Genomic DNA, 20,647 nt, shown 5'->3' on the forward strand with positions numbered 1-20,647 from the left:
TCTCTCTCTCTCAATCTCTCTCTCTCCCCCCTTCCCCTCTCTCTCTCTCTCTCTCCCCTTCCCCTCTCTGTCTCTCTCTCCCCCTCCTTTCCTCTCTCTCTCTCTCTCTCTCTCTCTCTCTCTCTCTCTCTCTCTCTCTCTCTCTCCCTCTCTCTCCTTCCCTCCCTCTCTCTCTCCTCTCTCTCCCTCTCTCTCTCTCTCTCTCTCTCTCTCTCTCTCTCTCTCTCTCTCTATATCTCTCTCTCGCTCTCTCTCTCTCTCTCTCAGACTCTCTCTCTCTCTCTCTCTCCCACACACACACACACATCCATCTGTTATGGTTATATACATGAGGCTACAGGGTGTTTCCATTCTCCAGCCTTCCTTCCCTATGCCCCTGCTGCCTGCCACTGATCAACTTAAACAGGAAGACTACAGGAGTCATATTTCAGCCTTCTCCTTTCCTCAATTTGGGGCAGAAGAATCCCCAACCATTCACCCAACCCCTTTCACAATGGTCAACTACCTCCTGATTGGAGGAGAAAGTCCCAACCCAAAGCAGGTATTCCACAGACAGTCAAAACCCTATGTTAGCCCTAAAAACAGGACATAAAAGCCAGGGGTCCTGAGACTGGGGCCAGACCTCATAACTGCTGTCTTCTTTTTCTAGTGTCCCAGGGTCTGCAATCATGGAAAGGAGGCTTGTCCAACATGGGGGAAACTGACATTCTCCAGTCTCTTCTCCACACTGGGCAATATCCCAATCTTCCCCCTCCCTCCTCAAAAAAAAAAAAAACCCAGGACTCCCAAGCCTAATTTATTCACCTCTCCTATCAGAAGAGATGTTAGGACAGAAATTGGAGGGGGGAGAGGGAAAAGGAGAGAAGAGATAAGGAGAGCCAAAGAAGGGGAAAGCGGGAAGGGAGGGGAAAGAGGCAGGTGGGGGAGGAATTAAAAGCAAGTGGGGATTGGAGGAAGGGGGAAAGTCAAGAGGGAAGGAGACCCCTGGTAGGAGAGGGTCTTTTTCTACTACAATCAGCAGTCTCCTGATTCTTGGTTACCCCTCAGGCTTCACAGAAAGCCAGAGCCCTGTTTCTCCCGACACCTCATTGCCTCTGCCCCTCATAACTTCCACATCTTTCCTCGCTACTTTCCACAACTCATCTGCAACTGCGATCTTGGACTACTCCCTCCAGACACCTTTCCTTTCTCCTCTCATATACGTTTCCAAAAATCTAAGATTCTAGAGCTTATTGCACTGTCACTGTCCATGTGAGGAGACCTTGTCAAAGGTCTTCTAACCTCTCTTCCACTCTCCACCCCTCAAAATCTCCTCCTTTTCTCCACAGGACAAGAAAGGAGTCAGCCCAAGTAGCAGTCACCCTGGAGGATGACTCCTGCCTTCCAGACAGGGGTTGTCCCAGGTCAAGAGATGAAGGAGAAGGAGAAAGTGTAAGTTGGGAATCTCCCTCTTGTCCCCCATGGACCCAGACAAGATCAAAGTTAGCCCCCCCAGACCAAGATGGGGATCTGCATGGAAACAAATCAGCAAAAACAAGTCCTTCCTCCATTCTGCTGTCTTTGAAAGTGGTAAAAAAAAATAAATAAATTCACTTTACAGGGCCCTGGCTCCAGATCTGTTGTATTGCAGCTGACCCTGACACCAGTCTAGGGTTAAAGTCTTGCCTATTGTATCTGCTTTTTAGAAAACAAAATTTTTCCGGGAGAGGGATGGCAAAGGCTGCCTTCTAGGTGGTCCCAGTCATTTACACAGTGCGCTGGGCTCCTCAGAGTGCCTCAGAATGGTCAATGAGGCCCAGGTTGTACAGGTTGAGGATGGAGTCAGCTATGATCCGTGCTGTATGTTTCTGGTAGCCTCCTGAGGTCACCATGAAGATCGGTATGTTGTGGCTTCGGGCAGCCCGGAACACCAGCTCATCCCTCTTGATGATGCCCTGTAGGGTATGGGGAGGAGAAGGTCTGACGTTATTTGGGATAGGGAACTCTTGACTCAGGAGAAGGCCCAGAAAGATTAGACAGATGGGGAAAGCCTGTTTTGGCGATAGTTGGTTTACTACTGAGAAGAGGTTCTAGTCATGAACTCTGGCCATGAACTCTATGCCTCCCACCACAGACCCTCAAGTCTATGAGGCCACATTTGCTTAACTCTGGGTCTATTTTTCTCATGGGTAAAAGGAAGAAGTTGAATGAGATGATGTTGACTTTTCCTTGAAGTTCTAAAATTTATGGTCACATAGGCAAAGCCTCCAATGCCACAGGCTCCATAAGAATCCACCCTCCACTCCAAATCCCCTCGGGGCCCAGGACACCCTGCCCTTTCCAGCATGAAATACATATTCCTTCACTCCCTGGTGATCCGCTGGCTAGTACTGTCACCCAGGCCAGAAGCCAAAGGTTATATGACAACCCTCTCACCCTAGGAATTCCTGCCATGGGGTCTTGTGTCCTGATTGGTGTGGTTGCCTCTGTCAACCACTACATCTAGGCCTGGATCCAGCCCCATTTCACCTGATGGTCATCTCCTTACCAAACACCATGTTCTCCACCCCCACCCTCTTTCCAGTTCTGAAACCATAAACAAATTAACTCTGCCATCACCCTAAAAGAGAGTCAATTTACTCCCCCCTCCAGCTTCACTCACCATCCCTGTCACTTTCCAAATCAAAGTATCCTCCTCCCCAACCTTATGGGCATTGTCTCTCTCTTAATAACATCCGTCAGTCAATAATCAATCAATTAACATTTATTAAGCACTTACTATGTGCCAGGCATTGGACTAAGCGTCAGGGATACAAAAAAAAGGCAAAAGCCAGTCTTCAAGTAAACAAGTGGGAGAAACAACATGTATAAATAATGATGTATATACATGACATATACAGCATAAAGGGAAGGTACTCTCAGAGGGAAGGTACAGAGTTAGAGGTCATTTTAGGGAAGGGAAGGCTTCTTAGAGAAAGTGAGATTTTATCCAGTTCTTGAAGGAGGGTCAGAGAAGTCAGGAGTCAGAGGTGAGGAGAGAGAACACTCCAAGTGTGGAGCACAGCAAGTGAAAACACACAGAGGGTCATTCACAAGGAACAGCAAATAGGCTAGGACCGCCAGATTGCCAAGTGTACCGAGGGGAATGATGTGCAAGGAGACAGGGAAGGTGGGAAGGGGCCAAGCTGTGAAGGGCTTTCAGTGCCAAACAGAAGATTTTAAATTGGATCTCGAAAGGAATAGGGAGTCACTGGAATTTATTGAGTAGGGGGCGTGTGACCTAGTTATCACTTTGGCAACTGAGAGGAGGGGAGTGGACTGGGGTCAGAGGATGTAAGTTCCCTGAGGAAGTGACTGTTTCTACTTTTGCACTTGTATTCTCACCATTTAGCCCAGTACTCAGCATATTAAATGCTTTTTCATTTATTCATTCATTCATTCATTCCTGGCAGTAAGCTCTTCCTTAAACTTAACCCCAGAATTCCCCACTGTAGTTTAAGCCCCATAACTTCCCCCTAATCTTCAAGGGCTATGACTGATACCCAGGGACCAGTCAGAGTTTCTCCATTTCCAAGTGACTTTTAAACAGGGGCGGAGCAGTCAGAACCCAAGCCCGAGAACCAGCCTCACCTCGGCAGACACAGAGAGACCTCCCAGAGGGTCACCCTCCAGGATGTCCGTGCCTGCATTGTAGATCATCACATGGGGCATGTGGTCACTCAGCGCCCCCTCCACGTGCTCAGCCACCTTCTGCAGGTAGTATGTGTCTCCTGTTCCCCACTCCAGCTCAACCTTCCTCTTGATGGCACCTAAAAGTCAGGAATGGTTAAGGGGAGGCTTTAGAAGAGGTTGGGACCTCATGAGTCCAACACAATCATCTCCACAATGTGCCCGCCTGGTGAATGCCTAGCAGGGACTACAATAAACTCGGCTTTTGTCGACCACTTTCATCCTATAGGCAGCAAGATGTCAAGGTAGCAAAGACGTAGCACTGGCACCCTTCCCCTCCCTCTTCAACTCAAACCTCTTGGTATCTTTAGTCTGTCCCTTCTGTGGTATCCCTTGCACCGTGCCCCCCTCCCCCGGTCTCCTGATTCCCAGGCACCCAGGCCACCTTTCCTCTGCCCTCTGCTCAGCAAAACTCACCTGTCCTGTGGTCCATAGCCCCAGGGCCCTGCCCTTTGATAGCGAAAAGAAGAGGCCATGGAGGAGGAGGCACCATGAAGCCAGAAGGTAAGAGCTCAGATGTGGCATAGCGTAGAGAGACAGGCTTGAGTCTGAAGAGGGGATCCAGCTCAGCCACTTCATCACTTTTCAGTACCTTGGATAACCTCTAAGGGTACAACTAGCTTGGATATACTCTGTGTGTATCAGTAGCAGCAGCAGGAAAGGGAAGAGAAGGTAACAAGCCTTTATTAAGCACCTACTATGTGCCAGGCTCTGTTCGAAGCACTTTTTACAGATATTATCTCATCTGCTCCTCATGACAACCCTGGGAGGTAGGTGCTATTATGATCCCCATTTTGCAAACAGAGGGTAAGTGACTTGCCCAGAGTCACACAGCTAGGAAGTGTCTGAGACCAAGCTTGAACTCAGGTATACCTGATGCCAGGCCCAGCACTCTATTCCCCTGCCACCAGCTGCCTCGCCAGAGTGAGAGGCAGGTTCGTATAATGGAGAGAGTGGACTTGGGAGTCAAGAAGACTTAGGTTCAAATCCTTCCACAGACACTTACTAGCGGGGTGGCCCTGGACAAGTCACTTGCCCTCTATTTGCCTCAGTTTCCTTATCTGTAAAATAGAGCTAGTAGTATCACTGTAAGGGCAAGCAAAGTGGGACTTTTTACTGCTTTTTCTTTTGGAGTGCTTCTCAGCACTAAGGCAATCAAGTGCCTTTGTTTGTAGGAAGGCCCACACCCTTTTGCTAATTAGATCATGAGCGGTGTGAAGGCCTTGGGCCCTGAAAAAGGGTTTATAAATCCAGAGGAGAGCCACTGAACTCAGAATCAACAATTAAGAATCGAGAATCAAGAACTCTCAGAACTGTAGGAGGAGAGGTTTTGCTTTGGGGGCTCACTCATAGGAAGAGTGTTGGTGTGGAGCCGTTAAGGAGCCCCCCTGGCTTTGAAAACCCAGATGTTGGTGCTTCTCTCTCTGGTAACTATGTATGTATGGATTGCTATGAACAGACAGTTAGAAGTACTGTCTGCTGATTTGTGTTATTTGCTCTGTTTATATAATTTCTGCTTATAATTTCTGTTTGTGTTTTCTCTGTAGTTCTGGGTGCTGACAAATGAATGATATCTGTATGTTTAATTAAAGTCAGATTGTAAACCCCTTAAAGTTGCTTTTCTTAGGAAAGCGGATCAAAGAACCTGTGCTAGCAGCCCTCCTGCGTGCTGGTGTTATTGGTCTTACGCAGCCACAGTGGTGGCAAGCAGCATTGTTGCTACAAGCACCTGCCTCAGAGAGCTGTTGGAAAGATCAAATGCAATAATATATGTAACTGAATCATGCCAGAAAGAACAATGGATTTTAAGCCAGAGGACCTGGATTCCAGTAGGAGCTCTGTGGCCCTGGGCAAGTCTCGTCTCCCCCTGGGCCCTCATTTCCACATCTGTAAAGTCAGGAGTTTGGAATAAAGGATCTCAAAGGCCCATCCCAGCTCCAAATCCTATAGTCTCATACCATCATAGATGGTAAAGCTAGAAAGTCAGACCCAGTCAGCACAAACAATCTGAGCTGTTATCAGCTGGAATTCCAAGAAGGTCTGGGAATGGCTCCCAGCTCACTACCCCGAAAGAAGGTCTGAGGCAACATAATATGGAGGGGGAGGAAGTGACACTGGTTCTCCTATTCTCTTCTTCTCTTCAGGGATTTGGAAAAGACCAGAAAATATCCAAGAACTAAAGCTGGATGATAAATACAGACTATTCCTGAGATGTAAACATCCACCTTATAAATATTCCTTCCCTACAATACGCTCCTAGGTAAATGAAAAGGGAAGGATCCAGAGCAGGGGATGGAGAAAAGAGATTTTTCTTTTAAGATGCATCTACAATGGAGGGGAGCGTATGCTTCCTGCCTCTCAAAGTCCAGATGGAACTTAAGACACATTCTCCCATACAAACAATGGGCAACTGCAGCAGGACCAGTCAAGTGTTTCATTTATACTATGGGCTAGACAGGCCTCTGGGGGACCAGATGGGGACCTGAATAGCCCCTCTATCATTATTCCCATGAGAAAATGAATTTGGAGCCCCAAACAACTGGCCTACAAATGATCTTTCACAACACAACCCAACTGGGGACATGTGTTTTTGGGGGTATAGGGGAGAGGGTTCCTGGACATTTGCACTTATGAATTTAAAAATTATATATTGGTTTCTTTCCCAGTTTTGACACTGCCACCTTATACCTCATCCACAGCGAAATCACCCCCCAGAAACACCAGTCAAACAATTTAGCGGACTCACGTTTAGCAAAACCATCCCCTGGGTAAATGTTGCGGTTATAGATATCCACAATGTACACTCGGCTGTCGTCCATGAAATCCCTCTCATGGCCATTTCCCTAGGGAAAAACACACCACTAGTGATACTTTTCTGGAAGACAATGCCAGCACAAAGAATGCCGACATGTACCACTCTGCCAACCTCCCAGGATTGTTGTGAGAATCAGATGGCATGATGGGTGTAAAGTGCCTCACAAATGCTAAAGCTCTATGGAAAAAGGAGCACCTATCATCACCAATGTCATTGTCATATCATTATTATGGATGGGGACTGAGTCTGCAATTTCATCACAATAGGTTATGAGTAGGTACTTTCAACCCAGCACTGCTTTTGACTATTGCCAGAAGGGAATGCCACACATTCACTTGTATATAGAGACTTCCAAAGATGATGACCCCAATCCTTCCTCTGTCTCCCCTTATGACATTCAGCAACATCCATCCCTAGGCAGCCTGGTGCCCTCTGATATGCCCCCCTCTGATAGGAATGTGTTTGTGTGGAGGCTATACTATCCTGACAGTGCATGCCCATCAGGAGAAAGAATCATGGGGAGGCATGGACTGTTGAGATAGGACACTGATTCTGAGGTTTCCTTCCCACATAGGACAGGGGACCCACCTGGTGAGCATCCAGGTCAATAATGGTGGCTCTTGAGACGCCTTCTACTCGTTCAAATAGAAACTGCTCAGGAGAAAGGAGGGAGAGAAAGGAGAAGAGAGAAATCAACACCTACCAGAAATAACCCAGTAGCTGACTGTTCCAAATCCCTGGTAGTTCAGGGAACTCTCTGGACATTACAGAAGGCTCTACCTAAGTATCAAATTTCCCCTCCAAATGAGTAGCCATCACATTTCAATGAGACATTCTATCTGCCAGTGGCTTTCCTTTGGGGGCTGTAAGAGGGCAATTGGAGAAAAGACCCTCTACTAACAGTTCACTGACAGAATTCAAATTTGAATGTTTCAAACCTTCCGTATTCATAGCAGGTGCTATATACATGCCAACTACCATTATTACTGTGGCAGTGGTGGTGGTTACCTGGTGTTTGTCCTTCTAGCCCACCCCAGAACTCAATGAAGACTCAGATCCTAAGTTTGGTGACCTCTTCAGCCTCGGGCTGTACTCAGGGTAAGAGTGACAGTGTTTTTCATTCAAAGGCATATTCTCTGTCTAATGGGTTATGATCAAGCCCAGAGTTTTAAAGAATTAAAAGTCCATCATTTCTGGGCTTTTTTTTTCCTTTTTGGGGGAGGAGTCAGATTTGCCTTGGGGCCCCTTTCTCAACCAGTTTATGTCCACCACTTCTTAAGGCCTGGCTCACTGTTGTGGTTTAGTGGATAGAGTGCTGGCCTTTGACCCCTCAGAGTACTGGGTTCTGGCTCAACCACTCGTGGACTAGATGACCTCTAATGTCCTTTTCAGCTCCAAGTCCTATGATCCAGGTGGTCCACTTCCCCTGTGTCTTTCACTTAAAGGCATAATCTCCATAGGTCTTACCTTGATAGAGAGTGTAATATCAGCATAGGCACAAAATCCCCCTCCCCTGTCACTGGAGCAGTGATGGAACCCACCACCTGCAGGGAAAAGAAACCATTCAATTGGTGGTTCTCTTTGGTGCCCTTGTCCCCTGCTGCCAGACAACACCCCTCCCTCTCCTAGCAGCTCTCACTCCCTAGTACCTCAGCTCCAAACAAGGGCCCTCAGAAAGGGTGAAAGTCTATTCTACTCACACACTTACAGTCTCCTCATCCCTTTCCAAGATCCTCTCCTCTCTAAACGGCACTGACAAGTTCCATTGACCGATATTCCAGGATATTAATGGTCCATGAAGAAGAAAACCTGCATAAGCTCATGGTAAATAGACCTGCAATAATCTGGTTTCCCTAAGCTATCCCAGCAGTCAGTCAATAAGCATTGATTAGGCATCTACTATGTCCCAGGCACTATGGTAAGCACTGGGGTCACAAAGAAAGGCAAAAACCAGTCCCTGCTCTCAAGTGGCTCATATTCTATGTTAGGAGGGACAATATACAAACAGCTATGTACAAAAAAGATACAGAGATATAAACAGATCAATACAAACATACAGTGTGTGTATGTGCATGTATATGTATACGTATGTGTATGTGTGTATATATGTATACACAGTGTAGGTGGAAGGGATTGTAAGAGGAAGAAAAGGCATTAGAAGAGGCTAGGGGTGGGGGCAATCCTTACTTTGGGCTGCTCTCTAATGCAGAATACCCCATCCACGGCAGTGTCTCTCCTCATGACAGATTTTCTACCTCTAGCCCTTTTCCACACTATTCCTCGCTTGCGCCAACCACAAGTGACCATTCCTAACTTGCCTTATTTCTAACTTCAGAAATAATAAAGTCTCTGAGCTGGAGGGCACAGGAGCATGGATTAAAAGTTGCAAGGGGCCTTAGGGACTGCCTAGCCCAACCTCTTTCTTCCCATTACAGATTAATAACTTGATCAAGGATGGTGACTTGCCAAGGTCACATAGTCATTCACAGCTTTGCCATCCTTCAAAGCCTAGCTCAAGCAGTACCTTCTGCATAAGGCATTTTCTGACTACTCCAGCACCCATGGAGCTCTCTCTTCCTCTGCTTCCCAGCATATACATAGTCTGCATTGTGCGATCTGACATTGTTTTCGGATCTCATCTACCCAACAGACAAGCTCTTCAAAGGCAGGGTTTGTGTCTTTTCCATCCCCCATGGCACAGTTGAACACCTGGCTAACTATACAGCAGATGCTCTGAAAACACTTGCTCAAATGCCCTCCTTTCTCTGGCTGGCCGCCTTCACACACTCTACAATCCAGTCAAATTGCCCTTGAGGATGCTACTCAAACAGGACGCTCCATTTCTCATCATCTCTTATCTCCCACCTCTCTGTATTTGAACTACCTACCTGAAATGCCTCCTGCCTTATCCACACCTCTTGGAATCCAACTGAATCCCAAGATTCAGCACAATCACCACCTTCTAAATGAAACCTTTCCTTATCCCACCAATTTCTAGTGCCTTTCCCACCAAACCCACCTTTTATCGATTTTGTCTGTGTCTAGGTATGTAAATACTGTTCAATGTAAGCTCCCTAAGGAGCACTTTTATCCTGATCTCTGCGTTCTCAGATCCACAGTATCTAGCACAGTGCCTGGCACATAGTAGGTGCTTAAGAAATGGTGTTGGTCGAGTGGTTGATGGGGCAGACAGCCCAGCGCTCGACATATAATACATACATACATACATATATATATATATATACACACACACACACACACACACACACACACACACACACATATATATATATATATATGTATATATGTATAGCTGGAGCAGGAGGGCCAGGGGACGTGGGTGTGGCGGGGGTCAGGAGGGTTTCCTCACATCTGCCTCCTCCACCCAATCACTGTGATGAGGGTGGAGGAGGATTCTCACACAGGTGCTGCTGCTACTGTGAATCCCAGATTACAAGTTTGCATTCCAAGCTCTGAGTACCTAACCAGGTCAATAATGGGCAGACGAAGTGCACCCTCTGGTGGTCTCATTGATCTACAGCAGCATTGCAAGCCACTTGGCTCAGAGGGCAGCTGCGCATGCTCAGGAGACCAGAGCCACTGACTTCCCAGCTTTCTAGGCAGGGCCAGAATAAAAGAATCAACCGGTCCCAAATCTTCTCCCTTCCTCCTCATCTTCCTTCTGTCCAGTGGAAATGATGGTAACTTCATATCTGTATAGTGCTTCACAGTTTACAAAGAGTACTGACTGTGAATGAAGACTTGGACCCTGTGGAAATATTTACTTCACTTCTCTCTAAGCCTCAGTTTCTGCACCTGTAAAATGGGAATTTTTGCATCGCCAACCTCACAGGAGTGTCATATGGAAAACACTCCAGTAAACAGCTATATAGATTGAGTTCATTATTAATAATAAAAATACTCAGGATAACAAAAGGCTGCTATATAAATTGAGCTCACTGTTATTAATAATAATAATAATGAAAGACTACCATATAAACTAAGTTCATTATCAATAATGATATTAATACTCAAAAGACAACCTATTGTGATCCTGGTTTTAAGGATTAAATGACCGATTAAATCACCAAATACCCCACCACCCACCTACCCTCGCTTGGTGAGGAGGGCATCCTCCTCAACATCCATCCCTAGGCATCCAATCAACCCGCCAAATTTTAAAAAGGTTGTTATTGTTGTTCAGTATTTTTCAATTATGTCTGATGCCCTGTGACCCCATTTGGGCTTTTCTTGGTAAAGATGCTAGAGTGGTTTGCCATTACCTTCTCACTTGACAGATGAGGAAACTAAGGCAAACAGGGTTAAATGACTTGCCCAGGGTCACACAGCTAGGGCATCTAAGGCCAGATTTTGAAAGGTACAGATACAGAAAAAAAAGGGAGGGGGGAAAAAGACATATGGGCATTTCACAATGAGGCACAGCTATTCATCCATTCCTCAAGTGTGTAGTTGGTGTTACTATGTGAGGTGTTAACGTAGAAAAGACACTGACTTGGAGTCAGAGGACGTGAGTTCAAACTCAGTCTCTTCTACTTGCTTCCTGCATGATGATGAAGAGACGAAGCCTCGCCTCTCTGGGCCCTCGCTTCCATATCTGTAAATGAGGAGGATAGACAAAATGCTCTCTGAGGTCCAGCTCAGACATTGGGGACACTGGGGAGCTGGGTGGTTTAGTGGCTAGAGTGCCGAACTTGGAGTCAAGAAGGCCTGAGTTCGAAATCTGCCTCATGCACTTATTAGCTATGCGTGATCCTGGGGAAGTCACTGAACTTCTCTGGGTATCAGTGACCTTACAGATGTAACTGGGAGAATGAATCAAACAAGATAACATGGAAAGCACTCTGCACCCCTTCAAAGTGCCATATATAAATGCTGGCTGGTATTCCTATGTGGATAGTCTGAAACTCTATTGCAGTACTGTGACTTTGAACCTAGTTCTGAACTCTACGCTTTTGTTTAGTTTTGTCTCCTTTTACATTTGTTCAAAGTTCAGTGCAGCAAAAAGTTCTCTTTGGCCCTAAAATGTGCTTCTGGTTATTCTAGTGAGTGACTCGAGATAGGTCAAGGAAGAGATGTCTCTCCTGGACACAAAGAAAGCCAGAGAGAAGCTGATGAAGATGAGGATGAAGATGAGGATGAGGATGGTGATTGGGGACATCCTCCCAACCTTGCAGGGGCCCAGAGTCTCCCAAATAAAGGTCACCCAGAATTGTGCTTTCCAGGGTCCCATCCTCTGCTGACGACAACAGAGTCTTCCCCAAATATAGTCACAGTTCTTGAGAGATAGAGACAAGAGAAGCCTAAGGGACACATGGTATTAATCAAGACATATTAATTAATTAGCTTAGCCTGGCCCCACAATTCATCTTCCTCTGCCTGCTTATAACCACCTGATAAATTCTTTCCAGAGCAACAATTTAACCCTTATGTCTGAGTAAGATGGGACAGGAATTTCAACCCTAATGTCCAAGTAAGATGGAACAGGAATTTCAACCCTAATGTCTGAGTAAAAAGGGACAGGAGTTTCAACTCTAATGTCTGATTAAGAGAAGAGTTTCAGACTCTTCTGGAAGAAAATTTCACTCCACTGACTACAACAGATCAGTACAGCTTCTCTGTGGCAAAGACCTGACCCAACAATGAGATTAAAACAAGAGGCCGGCCCAAGCTCCAGACCAGATCACTACAGCTACCGCCAGCTTCGCAGGCTGGAAGGACGGCCTTCACTGGAGAGATGGAGCTGATGACAACAGCAGGCCTCCCCTGTGACAGTTGCCACCAAGAGCATCCTTGGCAACCTCCTTCATCATCTGCCCCTCTGGAGTTGGTACTGCTTCCCCAGCCTCCCTCCTCTTCCAGAAGTCAGACAATCATTAAGCATTTATTAAGTAGTTACTTAATATGCCAGGCAGCATATTAATAAGCATTGTAGATACATGAAAATAAAAGATAAATATTATATAAGTGGAAGGTCATGTCAGAAGGAAGACATGAGGGGTGGGGTGAAGCCTGGGAAAGACCTCCTACAAAAGGTGGGATTTCAAGGAAGTGGGGAATTGGAGGTGAGGAAGGGGTGCGTTCCAGGTTTGGGGGGCAGCCAGTGAAAACACATGGGGGTCATATGTACATGTAGATCAGTGTAGCTGAATTGTTCACCATGTGGAGGGAAAGAAAGTGTGAGAAGACTGGAAGGATAGGAGGGGGCCAGGATGGGAAGGGCTTTAAAAGTCAAATTTTATATTTACATTTTATATTTGAACCTAGAAGTAATAAGGAGCCATTTGAGTTTATTGAATGGGAGTAGGGAGAAGGTGGCATGGTCAGACCTCCACTTTAGGAAAATCCCTTTAGCAGACAGAGCAAGGATGGATTAGAGTAAAGCCAGACTTGAAGGAGGGAGAACAAGCATCAGGCTACTGTAACTAGGGCAGAGGTCAGCCATGAGGGGATGAGGGCCTGCCGCAGCTGGGGAGACATAGACAGAGATGTGGTGAAGGTCACAACGGTGAGGCTCGGCAACAGATGAGCCCTGTGGGCTGGGTGTAAATGAGGAGATGAAGATGGTACAGAGGACCCTCGACAGAACAGAGGGGCATTCTTAGCAGACCAGAGAATATTATGGTTTCAAGTCTGAGAAGAGGAGGGCTTCATCCTTCTCCACCTCATTCTGTGGGCATGGCGTGCGTGCGTGCGTGCGTGCGTGCGTGCGTGCGTGCGTGTGTGTGTGTGTGTGTGTGTGTGTGTGTGTTCCTACTTCCTATCCATACATAACCTTGGGATGATCCAAGCCCCAGAAAGCTTTTAAGAACTGACACCAAGATGTGGCACTTTAGACTTCCTGACAAACCAGTGGAAGAGAGACCTTTGGGCAGAGGGATCTTGCTGGGCACCACAAATTATACCACTTAGGTGGTGGCTCATTCCTCCCACACATGAAGCCAACCCTAATGACAAGTCTTATCCTTGAGAGTTTGAGAAACAATGCCATTTATGGGAACGAGCTGCAGAGGAAAGAAGCCTAGCTATGGAGTCAGAGGACTCCCGTTTGATTCCTGAGTCTGTGTGACCTTCCCCTCTCTGGGCCTGTTTCCTCAACTGTAAAATGAAAAGCTTAGATCAGACCACCTCTAGTACTAGGATTCTATGGATTTTGTAAAGGGGTAACCCCAATAAAGGCTCCAAACCCCAACTCACAAGGGTCCATCTCCTAAAAGCCAACTGGGAATACTCAGGCTGAAGAATGAGGGACAGGGACACACACACACATGCACACAGGCACATACACACATGGGCACATGCACACATACATACTCTCTCTCTCTCTTTCACACACACACACACACACACACACACACACACACACATACACCCCAAGGCTCTTCCAGGTTGAATTCCCTGTTGTACTTACCTATATTGATGGCCCAGCCTCGTTCAATAGCCAGTTTTCCAGCCTTTGGGAATAAGCACAGAGAGAGAATGAACAACACCAAGGCATTTTACCAGGTCTGCAGGGGGCCTATCCTCCTCTACCCAACAATCCAGAAGTGGCAATACTCTAAGCCTCCCGGGAAACATTCTTGGCCAGGTGGTCACAGAGCAATGGTACAGAAAAATTAGGAGAGGGCTGGAAGGAGCTCTGGATTTGGAGCCACGAGACCTGGCTTCCAAACCCAGCTCTGCTGTGAGTTGGGGGCAAATCAGCTTTGCTCTCATAAGCCTCATTTCTACATTTTGTATTGCCTTCCTCATAGGATTACCCTGAAGAAAGCACTTTGAAAGCCATGAACCCCTAACATAAAGGTAAACTATTATGGCATTTTAGGGGGGTGGGCAGGGAGGAGCAGCAGGCCAGTCAAAGGAGGAGGATGATATTGATCATTCCAAAGTCTTCAAAGAGATAGGAATGCCTGTCCATTAGTATCTGTCTCTTTTGGGCACTGCCCCATTCCTTCTTCCCTTAGGATAAATATGCTGAACTAATCTAATCCTGAGACGTATATAATCCTTTTCTGATTCAACTAAACAGATATTAATTGAAGACCTACTAGGACAAGGGCCTATGCTGGACACCATGAGAGTCAAAAAGCTATATAAAACATAGTCCCAGCCCTAACAGAGTTTACAGCCTAGTAGGGGGAGATAAGGCATGTATATAATAACCAAAACATGACATAGAATATGATAAGTCTAATGGGAGGCATGCAAAGAAAATGCTAGGAAAGTACAGACTAGGGGTATCACTTGAGGTCCATTATAAGAACTGGGTTTTGAAGGACATTTAAGAGTATAACAACATTCCCAGGACTGGGCCAGCATGTTGGCTTAGGAGTCTGGTCTGAGCCAAAGTACTGTGTACTGTCTTAAAGCTGATCTTTGATATTTAAAAACTTAGGATTTTAGGCTTTAGAGTCAGAAGGGAAAACCAAGACCATGTCATTCAATCCCCTCAGTGATGGTGAGAAAATGGAGGCTCTGAGGCCAATGGTCAGTGTGGTAATCACAGAAGTCTGGATTTGAACCCAGTTCAGTGGATTCCAAATCCCTCAGTTCCTTCTATTGCACTATATCATCTGTCCACTGCATCTTGATTCTACCACCCAACAGATTATCTATGCCAAGTTCATACTGTATACCCCATGCCTTAGCCTTGGCCTTGGGGATCACCTTCCTTAAGCCAGAACTGCGAAGAATGTAGCATATGCATTTCCTGTGGAAGCTGGTCATCCATATTTCATGATGGGTGTATTATTAATGAACTCTACTGGCTCAAGACTGCCAACCAATGACAGGGTGTGGGAAGGACCAGCTATAATAGCTTGGGGCTCCTGAGGAAAGGAAGCATAATCTATTGAAAACAGCACTGGGTTGGGAGTAAAGAAACCTGGGTTCTAACCTTAGCTCTTCCATGAACCAACTGTGTGACCTTTGGAAAGTCTTAGCCCCTCTTTGGGCCTCATGAAAAATGAGAAATAATACCCAATTCCTAGGAGGCAGCATGGTTCAGTGGAAGAATATGGAACCTGACTGCACATCCTGGCTCTTATACTTACTTCATGTATGAACTTTGGAAAGTCATATGACTTCTCTGGGCCTCAGTATCACTATCTGTAAAAGGAGGGGGTTGGACTAGATGACCTTGAAGGTCCTTCCATTTCTAAATCTATGATCCTATGATCTATCCCACAGGGTTGTTGTGAAGGTTAAATGAAATGAAAGGGATGGAAAGGATTTGCTTCCCTTTTAGTATTATAGTGGTCATGACTAATCAGTTTGTGCCACAGAGCATCTTCAACTTGTATTCTCTGATTATTTCTTGTAGATTGACCTTATCTCCTCTCAAAGTTCTTTGAGAACAAGCAATGTGTCTTCCCCCAGACTTCAGCCCAAGGCTGAGCAGAGAGTGGGTCTTCAACAAGGGTATGACAAATCTGTCTGGCCCAAAGGAGCACACACCCTGCCCATCCCTTGATGTCCTCTCAGCTATCCAAGATACCTTCAGAGATGGCCACAAACTCAGAGACAGAAGGGAATCACCCATACACAGAAGTCTAGATTCTAGAATCTCTGGGCCAGAATGGCTCATAGGCTCACAGACATGGCCTAGAAAGGACCTCAAAGGGCATTTAGCTTGATGCCTTTCTGTTATAGGTGAGGAAATTGTGACTGAGAGAGGTTCAGGATTTGCCCAAATTCACAAGTACCAGAGGTGGGATAGGAACCTAGGTTCTCTGACTCCAGAGACTTTCTGGTATACCACAGCTACTTCTGAGTATCTCTGCAGAAGTCATCCAATCTAACCCAAGCCTAAAGCAGGAATCCTTATCAGGACTCTCAACTTGTCCTTCAGGCTCCTACTGGAGACCTCCAGAGACAAGGAACTCATTATCTTCTGAGGCAGCCCATTGACAATGAGCTCTTGGTTGTCCTCTCACACAGGAAAAGATAATGGGGACAGTCATTTACTCATTAAGGACCTTTCAGGTCCTAATACTCCCTAAATTCTAGTCATTTCCTGTCTGATATCTACCTCCCTTCCCAAGGGGCCAAAAATGAGCTCACACAGCCAATAAGACTGCTGGTACAAGCCAACAGCTAGTGCTGCTCGCCTTCATGCCTCACGGACATATGGCATTGACAGGGAAGGCAGGCATTGGGAGAACAAGGGATCTGTGCTTGGTTCTAAGTAGCCCAGGAGCTGACAATGAATGGGCAAGTCAAGTGACATTTGTCCCTTCTTTCCAGTACCACCTTCCTCCTCACCCCTGTGCTCCTGGCCAGCACCCAGCTACAAGAGGGCAGAAAGGGCACAGGTCCATCTTACCATAATGGTTCCTCCCGTCTGGGTCCTTAGAGGCCTTAGAACATGCCTCTGCACCAGGAAGTTAGGAAGACAGAAGACTGGTGGAATCTCCGTGATCATTGCTACCACAAAGGACCACTTCGGAAAGAGACACAGAAACAAGGAAAATGCTCAGTGCTTGAGGAATGCTTGTAGACTCTGTGAGCTAATTTCTCCCCAGACTCAGGCTATCCTCCAGTGAGGAAGGAGCCCTTCAGGAGGCCCACAAATTCTGCCAACTGCCAAGGGATGGTTTACAACAGCAGTACTCCACAGAGGCATGCATGGAAATTGAATTTTAATAAAATGAACCATACTTTGAGTACTTTGGGAAAACTGGCTATGTAAAGATGGCACATCCAGAATGTTTACTTTGCAAGTGGGATAGATCTTTTTGGGATAAAAATAATGCCTCCCCTCAATTTATCTGCTTTGTAACCAAAGCTGATTTGGCATGGCAGAATTCCATAAAGTGAGATCCACCCATACTCCTCAGCCAGTCAGGACTCTGAGGTTCCATCTAGATGTACCCCTAAGATTCTAGAAGAGTTACAACAAATTTCCAAATGGCCTCACTCCCGGGGAAGGGTCATGGATGTAGAGCTAGATGGGTCCCTCGAGGTCATTTAACCCAAACCCCTCATTTCCTAAATGAGGAAACAGAGGCCCCAAGAGTTTCAGTAACTTGCCCAAGGTCACAGGGGTAGTAAGTATCAGAGCCAGCATTCAAACTCAGCTCTTCTGATTCCAAATCCAGCACCCTCACAGCGGAAGAATCATCCCAGAAGAATGTTTCTCTTTGCTAATTTGCCTCCTAGGAAATAGCAAAGTTCAGGGGGTGAGGTAACATGATTGCCCATTATGAGGGAAAGGAGATAATGGCTCAACTATTTCCAGGTGGAAATACATTTCTAGTGTTTTCACCAGATGACCTCTGGGGGCCTGCATCTGGCCAAGGCTCTGCTCTGACATGAGAAGAGCCCAGCTCCCATGACACTGCAGAATGTTGACGGATTTTAAAACAGAAGATTCAGAGTGGGAATGGACCTTCAGAGGTCAATGAATTCACAGAGGAGGAAGGTGGGGCTCTGGGGAGCAGGGGGAGAGTAAATTATCTTCCCATTCAAGTAACTATGACCCAGAAAGACACAATTCATTTTTTCCAGGTGTTACATTGGGTTGGGTCGTCAGGGACTGATCAGGCTCAAGAATAAGTGAACTGCTTGGGTCACCCAGGAACATCAGAGATGAAAATATGTTCAACACACACACATACACACACAAAGACACACCAAAGCTGACAATGGACTCAGTCTGAGACCAGCCAAATACATTAGCTTAATTGGAAAAAAAAACCACCAAGATAATTTAATGGTATTAATTGCTAGCTGTGGTTACATCACTGCTCCATTACAGGACTTCTGAGGCTAGAGTCTACAAGAGAAGCCTCTGGGAAATACAAGTTTCCCTCCCCAGATCCAGGTTCTCTCCCAGGATCCAGTCCCATATTTCTAACTCTCTGCCAGGTATCTTCACTAGGATATCCCGCTTGTACTTCAGACTCACCAAGTCTAAAACCACACTCTTCATCTTCTCCCTCAAACCTGTTTCTCCTCCTGATTTTCTTATTTTTCTTGATGGGACCTCCAACCTGCCAGGCACTCAGCCTCAGACTCTTGGAGTCATCTTTTAATCCCCCTCTCCCTGACTCTCCACATTGAATCATGGCCAAATGCTAAAAATTAAATCTTCAAAATATCCCTTCTAGCCATCCACTTTTCCCCTCTTGGACACCCACATCAGTTATGTCATCACTTCTCTCTTAGAGAGCTACAATAGCCTCCCAATCTTGTCTTCCTTATTCCAATCCCTGCCGATACACTCTAAACCTGCAGCTGAATTCATTTTACCATGAAGTGGGCATTATGATCATGTCACTCTCCTGCTCAAAGACCTTCAATGCCCCCCCACTGTCTCTAAGAATCAAATTCACACTTCCCAGCTTGGCTGTGACTGAACATTTAAACCTTATTGCTCACCATTTCCCCACAGATGCACGATGTTCCCACCACACTGAACCACTCACCATGTGCTGAACGTAGCATTCATTTCCCTACCTTTGTTCCTACTATATCTTCACCTATGCCACCTTGCCCCCTATCTCTCTGTGTGCCCAGCTCAAACACCGCCTCCTTCAAGAAGGCAATGAAGGTTTTGGAGCAGGGATGATACAGTGAAAAAAGGACAGACACTGGAGTCAGAGGACCTAGGTTCAAATCTTCCCCTTGACCATGCCTGCTTATTTGTGATCTTGAGCACATCACTAAACCTCAGTTTCCTCAACTGTAAAGTTGGATTTGGAGGAGTTGGTCTCTTCTTGTTCTATATCTATGATCTTATGACATGGTCTGACCTAGGCCTTCAGAAGAAAATTACAACTCTGTGAAGGCTGGATTGGAGGTAGAAGAGTCAGAAAGCAGAAAGAAAGACCAATGTGGGGGGATATTATGACAGTCCACACAAGAAATGATGAGGGGTTGAATCGCGGCAATCTTAGCACAGAGAAAAGGACAAATAATAGAACTTGGCAACTGATTCATTAAAAGGATAAGAAAGGCTAAGGGTCAAAAGATGAGAAATGTGGGTGATGGAGAGGATGGTGGGAGAGTCCTCTAATAGAACAAGAGAGGTTTAGAAGAGGGACAAGTTTGGGATATGTGGAGTTTGAGATGCCTGGGGGACATTCAAGTGGTGTTTGGAGGTGCAGGAATGGCGTTCAGGGGAGAGGTAAGGGCTACATATATAGATATGGGTGTCATTGGCTTGGAGATGATCATCGAACCCATGGGAGTAGATTAGATCACAAAAAGAGAGACTGTAGGGCCCAAGGGATAACAGCAACAAAACATTTAAAAAGAAAAGAAAATCCCAGCAGTTAAAGTGGAGAAAGAATATCTAAAAGAAGAGAGTGGTCACTAACATGAAGAGCAGCTGAATTCCCTTCTATTAACCTTTGTGTTAGAATTCTTTACGTGCTTATCTAACCACCACCACCTCCACTCCAAGGAAGCTCCTTAAGGATATAGTCCTTTTTTTTTGTTTTTCATTAGTGCTTATCACAATGTCTCCCACACAGTAAGTAGTCAATAAATAGTTGTTTATATTAACCAAAATGAGTGCTAGTCACCACCCATTTGCCTCTAGGTATCACCTTTTCCAACAGTTCAAAGCTAGTCACAATCAAGATCTAAGATGACCTAGGTTTCCATAATATAAAAATCACTTTCCTTTTCAGAGCCTCCCTGTGGTCTGTAAAATGGGTAGTTTGGAATAAATGATTTCTAAGACACCTTCCTGCTGCATGAGGGCTATCCACTCCATCACCACTGGGTAGCAGTGTGGCACGATGGAGAGAGTACTGGCTTTAGAGTCAAAACACCTGGGTTCAACTCCCACCACTATCCCTCCCAACCTGTGTGACCTCAGATGAGTCACTGAATATCTCTGGGACCATTTCCTCCAGTAAAATGAGGGTGTTGGATATAAGAAAACCTTTGAGGTCAGCAGCTTGGTGAGACAGTGCTTGGCCTAGAATCAGGAGACAAAGAGTTCCAATCTGGCTTCCAACACTTATCCAAGAAAATCAGGGGAAAGGCAAACATTGCCAGTCCTGTGCGTCCAACTTAGTAGCCCCCATCCACACCATCATGAGGAGCTTATGGAAAAGAAGAGGTAAGGATCCATACTTACTTTAACCCTTCAAA

The 20,647-nt window shown here is 45.9% G+C and overlaps 1 protein-coding gene across 2 annotated transcripts in view; it reads right to left on the minus strand.

The window, feature by feature from the left end:
• Nucleotides 1-1,540: 1,540 nt before the first annotated feature.
• HDAC11 (histone deacetylase 11) overlaps nucleotides 1,541-20,647 on the minus strand; it is a 44,767-nt gene continuing 25,660 nt past the window's right edge. For both annotated transcript variants that reach the window (XM_036737666.1, XM_036737667.1), the window contains exons 4-10: nucleotides 16,866-16,982; nucleotides 13,953-13,995; nucleotides 7,991-8,067; nucleotides 7,112-7,174; nucleotides 6,455-6,551; nucleotides 3,610-3,788; nucleotides 1,541-1,934 (exon numbers count right to left, since the gene is read on the minus strand). In XM_036737666.1, coding sequence (XP_036593561.1) covers nucleotides 1,767-1,934; nucleotides 3,610-3,788; nucleotides 6,455-6,551; nucleotides 7,112-7,174; nucleotides 7,991-8,067; nucleotides 13,953-13,995; nucleotides 16,866-16,982 — 744 coding nt within the window. In that variant the 3' untranslated portion in view covers nucleotides 1,541-1,766. The remainder of the gene's footprint in view (nucleotides 1,935-3,609; nucleotides 3,789-6,454; nucleotides 6,552-7,111; nucleotides 7,175-7,990; nucleotides 8,068-13,952; nucleotides 13,996-16,865; nucleotides 16,983-20,647) is intronic.

The sequence above is a fragment of the Trichosurus vulpecula genome, chromosome 9 (assembly GCF_011100635.1).
Source record: "Trichosurus vulpecula isolate mTriVul1 chromosome 9, mTriVul1.pri, whole genome shotgun sequence".
NCBI classification, from domain to species: domain Eukaryota; kingdom Metazoa; phylum Chordata; class Mammalia; order Diprotodontia; family Phalangeridae; genus Trichosurus; species Trichosurus vulpecula.